At 42.3% G+C, this 12,168-nt stretch overlaps 1 protein-coding gene across 1 annotated transcript; it reads right to left on the reverse strand.

Moving 5' to 3' along the window:
* Positions 1-398: 398 nt before the first annotated feature.
* Positions 399-10,501, reverse strand: LOC118104657 (ATR interacting protein). Its single transcript, XM_035151691.2, has 17 exons — positions 10,158-10,501; positions 9,080-9,414; positions 8,765-8,850; positions 7,823-7,993; positions 7,627-7,739; positions 7,037-7,194; positions 6,864-6,965; positions 6,495-6,600; positions 5,695-5,871; positions 4,727-4,991; positions 4,555-4,608; positions 4,097-4,287; positions 2,088-2,224; positions 1,768-1,859; positions 1,509-1,595; positions 1,151-1,427; positions 399-849 (listed from the first exon to the last, which is right to left on the reverse strand). Exons 2-17 carry the CDS (start codon positions 9,411-9,413, stop codon positions 782-784), a joined length of 2,418 nt encoding a protein of 805 aa, XP_035007582.2. The 5' UTR covers position 9,414; positions 10,158-10,501; the 3' UTR covers positions 399-781.
* Positions 10,502-12,168: the final 1,667 nt, after the last annotated feature.

Raw genomic sequence — 12,168 nt, forward strand, 5'->3', positions numbered from 1 at the left:
ATTTGAGCGGAATCCTGTGCCAATCAGGCTGTGATGGTGTAAAATAAACTCTGTAAGAAAACATGTCGGATGTATTTGAAACTTTCACAGGTTTGGGACATTTCTCCTTCAGTCACAGGACAAATATTTAAAGTTAATTCACAAGGTCTGAGTTTATCCAATCAACAATGGTCACCCTGCAAACCCCGCCCACAAAAGTCCCTGAAATTTGTCCCTGATTCCTCCATTTGAAGATGCAGGTTGTTTTTGTTTTAGTTCCTCCCCCACAGCAAAACTTATCAGGCAGACACTCATTTATGTTCAATCTGTTTTTAAATTCATCAACGGTAATTAAAAGGAAGAGAGTAGCCAAAACAATAAAAGCCTAAAAAACATGAATGCAAAGGCCAACTGCTTCATTCAAGCTTTATTTTGTAAAAATGTATTATTATTATTTATTGAACAGTTGGGTTGATAACAAAAACATGAGGTTTAGAGATGGTTTTCTTCACAACTTCTGTTGCAGGTACAGACATTAATAATTGTGGCATTATAAACAGTTCAAGCTGTGGGTGAAACCTCACTAAAAATTAAACAATCTCTGATTGTGAGACAGAAGAATGAAATTACAGCAGGTCAACCTGCTGCTGCACACGAACACAAATCATGTTTTATTGTGAAATCCCATCAGGCAGAAGATCCTGCTAGTGTTGGTTGCTTCAGTTAAGAATCCTTCACTTCCTCAGACATGTTGGACCAGAGTCTCTGTTGTGTCCTCGTGTCTGAAACGTCACATCCACTGTCAGTTGTCAGTTTCCATGTCATCGGTGTCATCACCCTCCGAGCGGCAGATTTCCTCCAGTGCCAGCTCTGACGGAGAGGAAACAGGGCGTGGAAAACATGAGTCTTTGCCTCCTCCGTGATATTACATCGGACAAACAAATACTCCAGGTAAAATACCTTGTAACCAAACTGTGTGATGCAACAGGGGGCGAGCCATAAAATAACATGTTTATTATAATAATCACTATATAACATGCATGGCAGCGTATAGAAGAGCTTTATAAATGTTTATATGTGAATAGGTTACTGAGCTCGTACGGTAGAGTTTTGTGATAAGACTTTACAGCAGTGTGTGTGTGTGTGTGTGTGTGTGTGTGTGTGTGTGTACCCTCGCTCTCGCTCAGCCCGGGGATCTTCTTCAGCGTGTCTCGCACCGCAGGGATCACCTGGTCGTACATGTGCAGCAGCGGCCGGCAGCTCTCGGAGAAGCTTCTGTGATTCAGCAGCAGCCAGTGCAGCAGCAGCAGACACTCTCTGAGCAGAGACACCGCCGGGCTGTGCCACCACGGCAACGAGGGAGACCGAGCCGCCGAGTCTGTCGGCTCCTGAGAACCACGGAGATCCAGCCACTGACGATGGAAAACAATCACCACTGTCTGAACCACCTGAGAGAGACAGGACACGCTCATGTTGGAAGGAGCAACACTCAGGCTCATGTCGCTATATAAAGACGCAGACAGTTTTACCTCAGTGTAACATTGACAGCTGCTGTGCTGGTGTGTGTTCCAGCTCTCCGATCTCTGAGTCATGAGTCTGCTCAACAAACGAACAACCTGAGACACAACGACAAGGACCATTAAAAAAGTCTTAGGTAAACTCTGGAGTAAAAACTGCAGCTTCACTGTGAAAGTTCAGACAAAGTAGTTCATCCAAGTCTCCTTTAAGATATGTCTCTGCAGTGTAAGTGCATGTGTGTGTGTGTGTGTGTGTGTGTGTTTGTGTTACCTGCAGGTCCAACAGAATCCAGTCTTTATGTGTTGCCCGGTTGTCTGGTCGGATTCTGATATATAGGAATAACTTCAGGAAAACACAGGGGTCTAAATGAAACAAGCAAACAAACACTGTTTAAATTCAGCTGAAGATCATTTTCATTTTATTCAAAGCACATGGAGCAGAAACTATTGGAGCTAAATATAACAATCAAATGACACAGATTCAGATTCAGGTGTTGTGGAGTCAGTTCTGTCAGAGTCAGAGCTCTAGTTGCACTAGTCAGTCTGAGTCAGTGGCGTGTCGGTGCAGGAGCAGAGGTTACTCAGCCTCACCGTGCTGAGAGCAGAGCTGTCGAGCGAGCGTCTGGTGGTCGGACATCGACACGAGGACGGACACACAGTGTGTGACTGTCCGCAACCGGCTGTCTGCTGACAAACACGCACACATCACCGGTAACACACACTGCAACCTGAGAGACAGAGAGAGACACAGAGAGACACCGAGAGAGACACAGAGAGACACAGAGAGAGACAGAGAGGTTCAGTCTGACCAGTGGGGAATCAATGAAAGGACCAGTTTGTCAGTTTAGAGGTTTCTGCTGTGAAATGTAAAAATGATCCAGACGTTAACACCAGGTATTATTTTGTGTCTCCGGTGTTCACATTGAGATCTGATGGCTCACGTATCCTCCTGTCGTTTGAGCAGGTCAAAAAAACAACGACAAAAATAGATAGAGGAATAATAGAAGGAGATGTTAGTCATCTGTAACACTGTGTTATTGCTTTTCGATTTGTGTCAACCTCACTTCACCTCGGGACACGATTTTCTGTCTCAACTCGACCGAGCCCAAGAGAAAACTAAACGAGGCCAGTTTAGTTTTTTTGTGTCAGAACCAAACCGGAGTCTGATGTTTTCCCAAACTCCATAAAGCACAAGCAGCCTAATAAATCAAGTGAATTGTCCAACTAACGTGACCGAGCTTCCACACACGTGTTTTTAATACCATGAGGACTCAGGAAATGGCTTTGTGTGCTGGCTGCTGATACCTCGCTGGTTTGGAACAGCCACATGTGATTAGTATTTCCACTCATGTAGCTGTTTGTATGTGGACTGACAAAGCATTTGCATTTATACTTGAGCTCAATTTGAATCACGATGCATCTCTCACCACCTCCGATCGGAATCCATCGGCAATGCATCCTGGATGAATCTACACCTGTATTTTCATGCAGCAAAGCACGAGCTGACTGCAAACATCAAGTAGAATCTTGTCTTTCAGGACTCTTGGTCAGTTTCTTCATTCTGACGGATGAATCATCGTCAATTCAGGAGAAAAGCCAAACCTTCGCAATACAGTTTTTTGAGGAGTTCGTTTTACACAGTTTAAAAAACTAATAACGATGCACCATGTTCGCTGTGTAACCATGGAAACAAACAAGAAATTTGACCTGAATTATAAAAGGTGGTGTCATTCTGGACGTGGATGGCATGTATTTTGTAAATTTGACTGTTACAGAATGACTCTCACACAATGTAGGTTGATCGTGCGGTGAAATCTATTCGTACATTTTTTTTAATAAACTTCCAGGGAAGTCTACAAGTGGTTTCCTGCCGCAGATCTGTAGTCAGTGGTTTCTACAGAGTTTGTGAATGACTGTGAATACCTGCGGGTAGATTATGGTAAAGTGTTACATAACCACTGACAGTTCGTGGAACTCACTCACACTCCCTGGTCGGGCACTCCTCCACCTCCGGCAGTGTTCCACCCAGTGTTGCATCAGATGTGTGCATGTGTTTCACTGTTTACTGTGGAACATAATCTGATGAAGCCTTAACACAGAGCACGAGTGATTGTCAAGTTATGTCTTGATTTCCACGCATATGAACACTTTCAAATAAAGCATCACATCACTTCACTGTGGATCATCGTGGTTCCACGTTAGCAGCTAGTCATCATACAGTTATTTGATCAAACCTATTGTGACCTTTGACCTCCTTATGGCTGGTTGTTGTTCAAGTTGTGGATCAGACCTGAATGTCTGCTGTCAGTCTTCCTATTATCCAATTCAATTTTAATACTTATTATCTTTAATTATATCTTAATTTTTAATGATTTAAAAAAATTAAGTTTCCACAGGCTTATGATTTACCAGTGCCACTCTCTAGTGTCCACTAGAGGGCATACCAACATTAGGTTACCAATAAACATTTGCTATTACCAACAGGTTGAGGTTATTAACGTCTAACTTAACTAATCTTCAGCAGTGAAAATGATCTGTTGACGCTCATTTTGAAAACATACTGTGTCTAGGTGTGTGTCTGTGTGTCTCTGTTTGTGTACCTGTCAGTGTGTGTCGCAGGCGTCCTCTCAATCAGGACACACAGTGTCTTCATGGCGCTGAGGACAAGCTCCTCCTTCAGTGAGCTGCCGCTGTCGCCACCAGCACCAGCTCCTGTTTCACACAGACGCAACACGGACTGAAGCAAGGCCTTCTGGGAGCACAGACCCGCACCTGCAGCAGATGGCTCAGTCTACAACCAGAGGCAGAAAGAAAAGTAAGGAATTCATTGAAATGTTTTTCTTAAAGAGGGAATTCAAGTTAAAAATCTCTGTCCAGGAAATTACAGATTTTAAGACAAAGACAAAACAAATGTGAAGCTTTATTTCTTAAAGTTGATGATTCGATGTCTCCACCTCTGATGTGATGAAGGCAAGAAGGGAAAGTTCATGAAGTTAAATACAGTACAAGGAAGTTAAAAGTGAGGGAGCAGGTGTGAGTCGTTCATCTGTGCGTTCACCTTGTCGTCTGTGACTCCGCTCTGACTCTCTTTTGACAAAACAGTCTCCACCACCTGGGGAGCAGCACAAGGGTCAAAGGTCAACTACGCCACAGGAAAATCATCATGAAGTCTGTTAACTGTGAACAAACAACATCACCAAAGCCTAAAATACAAAGAAGGTAATCATCACCTCATCACTGTGGGCCAGCAGCAGGTAGAGGAGTCGCAGGGAAGCCAAACCAGTGTCCTCCACGCTGAAACCAGACAAACCATCCTCCTCAAGTCGTCCCAGTCCAGCAGTGGGAGCAGCACGGCCTGCTGGGAGGGAGCTGCTAGCTGCAGAGCCCGAACCACGGCCGCCAGTCGAGTTGGAATGAAGCGAGTCAAGAGTCTGACAGAGTCGAGACAGGTGAAGGTCGAGCAGAGGGAGGAGCAGGACGGCACCAGGACATGACCTGAAAACAAAGTTTGACTTTATTGAGCTCAGATAATTCTTAGTTGCTCAAATCAGATAATCACTGACACTATATTTGTGTCAGTGGTTCACAAATGTTAAAAATAGCAAGACTTTTTCATAGAGATTAGGCAACGACCTATATCAACCCACACACCACACACACAGATCTGTTCCATTCATCTTGTTTCTGCAGTCGTTTACCCTCCACTCACAGTGGTTAGTAAAGATATTGATCTGTATTAAAAAGGAACAGGAAAACTCATATTTTACATTGATGTGACAACCGGCTACTGTGAACTATCCTGTAATCAGCTGCCACAAAACGGCATATCAATACTTTTGGTACTTTGGCCTCATTTTTATATGGTGAAAAATTGGCAACAATAAACAGCATAAAAACTAAAATGAATAAATGTATATAGATTTTTTTTTTTTTACTTTCTTGCAAGATAAAAAGCATTTTTTAACAATTTTTGTTTTCTCAGAGAATAGTTAACAGATCTTGAGACAAATCAGGCGTATTAAGGGGACTGATATTTATGTGTGTATGTGAAATCTGGTGCTGTCACACGTTTGGCCAGCAGAGGGCTCTGCTGTCCACAGCTTTAAATGAGTCAGTACAACATCATCTGTTTTTCAGTGAGCAGCAGATGTTGATGATGACAGTTTGTAGAGTTTGATCAGAGCAGCTGTGACTCTACCTGCTGTTTCTGCTGCTGCCGCCTGCAGCTGCTGATGGGCTTTGACTGAGCAGGTTGAGTCCGGTTACAGCCAGACTCTGGACCGGACTCAGAGCAGCTCTGGTGGGGCCGACTCCACTGACACCTGCTGCTGCTGCTGCTGCATCAGAGTGGAGCAACAAACCTGCAGACAGCACGCTGAACACAAGACATACGACACAACACACAAAACAAGAACACATCAGCAACAGTTCAACTTCTCTGTGCTTCAGTAGGGATGTGCAGCCACCACTGGTCCAACTGTCACTAACAGTATCATTATATACATTATATATATATATTTACTATATCAAGTCAAAATGAGTCCTACAAAAAATTAGGAACAGAAACAAAATTAAATATTTAATTTAAAAACGTCTGTTTTGGTGGATTTGGCGACCCCATGTGGTGAGAGCCGGTTACATCATGTGATGAGAACACATTTATGATACAGTAGAAGCTGAAGTGATCATAAAACAAACACACTTCTTCGTGGAGGTTTTACCGCAGCTGGAAAACAAAGCTCTGCACTACTGCCTCAAAACAAACATTAGATTAGACGTCTCACAGCTACTCCTGGTATCATACATACATTACACACTGTGCATATTATCAGCGTATCAGGCTTCACTTACGCTTACTGCCCAGGTGAATAATATCCTCAAAAGTATATTATGCATTTTAAAAACAGTTTTTAAACCAATCAAGACAATGACGATATCCATGAGTAACTAACTAGTGAACCCCTCTCGTCCTGTTTGTTCTACGTGCCGGGTGTTTACCTGGATGTTGAGTGGAGCTCTGTCAGACTCATAGAAAGCAGGTGAGAGAGGCTGAGGCTGCTGGGAGACAGAGGATGCTGCAGTAACAACCCCAGCAGGACGCCACCTGGTGGAGAGCACAGAAAACAGATCTTCCATGACACTGTTGGATTAGTGGAGGAGGAACAGTTTTCCTTACTCATCGATGTGAAAGAGCGTATCCAATGTCTATATTTGAATCCTGTATATCAGTAATGTAATTAATGGATAACTCACTTTAAATGTGTGTTATTTAGATGTGAGTGTGTTGAGTCTATAGTTCGAGACTATTATGAAACAAATAAATGCGTTTCTATTTACATTAAACCATTAGATGAGGTGCTGGCTGACCTTGGTGCTGCAGGTGAGCAGGTCTGACAGAGGAGAACGGGTCCGGGCGAGACACTTCATGTCTGTTGTCACCAGATCTGCTGTGGGACGCCGTTCTCTCTCCTGAAACACACACAGCTGTCAATCAAAATGTTTAGATCTTTGAACATCTGCTCCACCTCCATGTGACTCACCGTCTCTCCTTGTTTTTATCGGCGTTTTCACTGGTGTCACTCTGGTCGGGAGCTGGGCTCCAAATGTCTCCTTGGTGATGAAACCATTTCCTGCCGGAGATGAGGAGCTGCTGCCGCTCCCATGATGCGACTGGGCGAGGGAGCTCAGAACTTTAAAACTGAGAACAGGAGGAAAGAGAGAGAACGGCCTTTCAGGTGGGACATGGGCGGAGGACAATCAAAGTAAGTCCAGGTCACTTCAGAGGTTAAAGTGGCAAACTCTTTCATCTACTACAATGTGACCTTTGACCCCCTGCCTGTTACATGTAGCGTATGAAAGGATTAACAGATGTTTCCTCGGAAGTCTAAGAGGAGTCAATACAAGGATTCCCTGAAATGCTCTGACGTCACAATTAAGTTCAGTAACTTGTCAGATTTGTTCGTGTGGATTTGGCGACACCGTGTGGTGACTGCTGGTTACATCAAGTGATTTTAGAGAAGATTAACAATGTATTACAGAGAAAAACTGCACATCATCAGTAACAGAATGAGTTTGTGTTGATAAATAAAATTAAATCCTGTTGTTAGTTATACAGATGATGAGGATTTACCTGTTACTAGTCAGTGGAGACGCCGTCTTGTTTCTGTCTGAACTGTGCAGCTTGGTCTTCATCTCATTGATCTCAGCTTCTTTAAACTGCAGCTCACACCTCAGAGACTGAACCTGCACACAGACAAACGTGTCACTATCACGTTATTCTGAGGAAGGTTCTGGATTTACTGTGTGTGTGTGTTTCAGCTCCTCACCTTCTTGTTGAGCTCCTTCTCCTTGTCACTCTGCTCTTTCTGTCTCTGAGTCTCCTGCAGCATCTGGTTCTCTCTCTGTTTCTCCTTCTCCTGCTGAGCTGATTTCAGAGAATCCCGCAGGACACGGATCTCCCCGCTCTTCGAAACTATTTCATCCTCAACCTCCTTCAGCTGATGACACAAAGACACACACACAGTGTTTTACAGCATCTGTTCTCAGCTGGTACAAGCCCCTGCTAAATTTTAAATTTTAACAAACTGACCTCACATTGCTTCCATCCTTGTTTATCGTTTCATCATCCTACAACACTTTTCTGGTGTAGACTGACATGTGTCCATAGCACCAACTATCAAAGACTGTTCAGTAATGGATATTAAACGAGAGGTCAGATTCTGGTCAGACATATTGAATATGTTGCAATAACCTTTTTTTATTACGACTTGAGAGCTGTTCAGATAAAAGTTATCTACCCCTTAATAAGCAGTGACGTACCAGTGAGTCCGTTATTACAAGTTTAATCTGAGCAGCAGTTTAAATCCAGGGCACTTTCTCTAAAAATACATTTTATATAAATAAATACATTCCCCGTTTCAAAAACTACCAACTATGACAGACTTGGTTGAAATGAAGCACAAGACAGGTAAAATATTTCCATCTGATAGAAATTCATGGAGTATTGGGTTTTAATATTTTACAGTGTATTTACTGTAACACCAATTTTATGTAAATATATATGTGTATGTTGTATGTATTTTAGCCGAGTCCTCTCTTTTATTTTTCTCAACCAAAATTGGGGCGTTCACGCTGGAATTTTATGAGCATGGAAATATCAAAAGACTGATTTTGTTGTTTTACTGAGTTTCCTTTCGTATGATTTCTCACAGCTGCTTTCTTTACCTGCCCCACTCACCATGTGTTGAGATTTTAAAAGTTAGTCTCACCTTTCTCTTCAGGTCGGCATGCTGGGCCTCGAGCTGACTATGGGTTTCCTGTCGGTCCGACCCAAACTTCTGCTGCTGCCTGTTAACTGAACACACAAAACAACAGAGCTTTGTCAACACGCTTCCACTTGACAGCTGCACACAACTGCAGAAGTTCTGACAGTATGTGAATTTACTGTGACAACCAGATACTTAATTTATTTTCTGGTCCAATCTGTGTTACAACTACATTTATGGATTTATAAAACTCTTTCCCCATTCACAGTGGAACATTTTCCCTTTCAACAGCGACGTGCAGTTTTGCTCTGAACTCACCAAGAGGCTCTCTGCTTGGTATCCCAGCATTCCCTCTGTGGCTGCTGCTGCTGCCGAACCCAAACGTGTTCTCTCTGCTCTGCTTCGTTGTGGCTCTGCTCGGAGGTTTGCTCTGCCCTGTGCACGACGGCCAGGCCGACTCCACCGGTTTGTTTTCTGGTTTAGACCCAGGCTCCGCTCCAGCAGAAGACGAGCTAAAGGCCTGCGAGGCGAGGACGTCAATTTCATCCAAGTCGTCTTGGGTGAAGTCCTCGTCATCTCCAAACGGGTCATCGAAGGCCGTCGCTACTTCATGATTTAAGCCTCGGAGGCGCTTGGTGGGAGGACAATTCATGCTGTGAGGGAAGAAGAAGAGAAGGAGGCGCAAGCATGTTAACCATCTGACAGCTCTGACCTTTGACCTCCAAAAGACTGCTGGTTTACAGTTGTTTGGTCAGAGTAGGACTTCAGTCCTCACTGGCAACTTATGTAATACTATTAAGGCAGGGAGTAAATGTCAAGTATCTTGGAAAAGATTTATGAAGATTTATAAAGATTTATGAGATAAAATCCATATTTTGTGAACATAAATCCATATTTCTTAATTATGACTCGAAGATACAAGGCTTGTCAATGTGTCCATGAATCATTAAAAAGATTAGAAGATCAGTTCAGCTCGTCTCTGCATTAATAACAAATACAAGAATTTGGTGATTTTAGAAGAGAATAAGAGACAAATTAGAAATGACAAATGCAGTTTGTTCCAGATATACAAACCTGTCAGATATAGATATATAGAAGTTTGAATTATGGATAATGTTTTTAGGTTGACTCTCGATTTTAAGGGTTGAATCGATTCATACACAACAGATGCTTCACTTAACTTCTTAGAGTCGTTTAAAAGAGCACAAACTAACAAAGTGCTACGAACTTTAATGAGTCTTCAGACTTTTACAAAGTGGGCTTCACTGTATTCAGCTGACTGGTGGATCCAGTTTTGACTTTGATGATCAAACGAGAGGACGAACACCGGTTCTGTCGAGGCCGAACTTTAATAAACAACCTTTCATTTCACTTCGCTAACATGTGCAACGTTTACCTTGTTTCTCTCCCGCTGCTGCAGCTGGGACTCCTGGATGGCAGTAAGCTAACAGCTAACAAGCTAACAAGCTAACTCTCTGTGATTCCAGATGGGAGTTAGCCTGCTATGCTAGCGCAGCTCACTCCGCCCCGACGGGTTTTGAACATGAAGTAACGCTTCATTAATGATTTATCGGAGGAGTCTCATCCTTCACGTTGTCCCCGGGCTCTGAGTTAAAGGAGTTAATTAGTTGTTAACGCGTTAATAAGACGAAGAAACTCGCAGTTTAACTCTGACAGGAAACAGAGGTTCAGCCATTCACCCGCTTCGCCACCGCTGACAATCTGACCAATCAGAGAGCTGCTCTGACAAGTCAACCAATCACCGGCGCCCATGCGCTGACGTAGTTGCTCTACGGGTCGCTGCTCGAGACAAACTGTGCCAAAGGCGCAATGTGAGGGAAACACTGATTATTATTTTATTCTCCCAAAACATGAAAAATGTAGGTTTTTCAAGCGCTTCGACATTTTCTCATACAAAAAGACTGAATTTGGCTCCGTATTAACAGTGTTGACTGTTTATTCTAAGCTGCTTTTTATGTATTGTCTTGTGATTTATGTATTTGCTGGTAATTTATTTTGTATATTCTGTATTCTTTTCTGCATTGTGTTGTTTTATATTTTGGTTGTTTGTTCTTCACATAGTTTTGTTGTGAGTTTGTATTTTTTTGCATCGACATCTGCATTATATCGTTTTTTTGTATTACTTTGCAGCACCTTACAGAATACTGTACCTGTGATGTCAAATTGGTAAATATATATTTTCCGTGATTCTCGTTATTTAGACTTTAGTCCGTGCTATAAATACTAGGCTGCTATACCTGCAGCTGGTGAACTTACCTGAGCACAAAGACTAGAAATAAGGGGAAGCACCTGTGAACAGAGTTAGACAAAATCTAACACATAGACTGTAAACGGCCCACGATGAAAATGTTATATCTTGAATCTTTATTCCATGAAAAATGTAAAATTGGCAGGCTGAGGTTTTATTAGGGGGCATGCGTTTCCTGGACATGTGCAGTATCTTGTTGGGGTTTAAAAGATAAAAGCCTTTATCCACACTATAGACCCACGATGACTCAACCGTGTCTGCATGAGAGGTTGATCTCTGATATCTACATTGTAAATATTATTCCAGCTAACATATTAAACCAGATTAGTTAAAAAAGTGGAAACAGTGACACACAGGAATCCCAGTTCTGTACAAAGGTAATACAATTTACCCACCAGCAACTCTATAAAGCTAATTTATGAACATATATGATGAGTTTGTCAAATGAATGAATCAACATTTTGTCAGCTCCTTTTGGAATTTTGGCAGATGGATTGTCAGATGGTGGCTCAGAGAGATTTTACTGAAATAATCTGTAACAATACACAAAGCAGCCGGTGATTTACAGGGATTTACAGGCGTTGGCTGAGATAATGAAATAATGTTGGCTGTTCTCTCCTTTTTCCACTTTAATTATACAATGAGTTTTTTTTTTCAAACAGTACATTTTAGTGTGATTTATTTTGCATATCCTCTAAAATGTTTCTCTCCTGCTCTTTATTGTCTTTCATGGTTTTATTTTAATGTTACCTGATCAATTCAACAAAATCACAGCTTAATTCAAAGTGTTACCAGGAAATCAAACCAAAATGGTACTAAAATTGTAAAAACTGTCAAATGAGGACGTCTCCGTGTTCCCAGTAGAAATTATTAAGAAAAGGGAAATTTAATGAATCAAATGTCGCCTCTTGTTAGTCCCTCCATGCTGGAGAGTAATCAGCTGCCACAGTTTTTATCCACATCTTGTTTGAAAGGCTGGTGGGTGTTGATATGAATCCCTGCACGTACACGCTCCTCATATAGAAGCTTCTGCAGCTTCTCAGCAACAGCAAGAGTGCTTTCCATTTTTAGACACAGACAGGTCTGTGTGTGTCGCATCCGAGCATCTGCTGTGTGTGTGTGTGCGTGTTTGTGTAAC

The sequence above is a fragment of the Hippoglossus stenolepis genome, chromosome 3, assembly GCF_022539355.2.
Source record: "Hippoglossus stenolepis isolate QCI-W04-F060 chromosome 3, HSTE1.2, whole genome shotgun sequence".
In the NCBI taxonomy this organism is placed as follows: Eukaryota; Metazoa; Chordata; class Actinopteri; order Pleuronectiformes; family Pleuronectidae; genus Hippoglossus; species Hippoglossus stenolepis.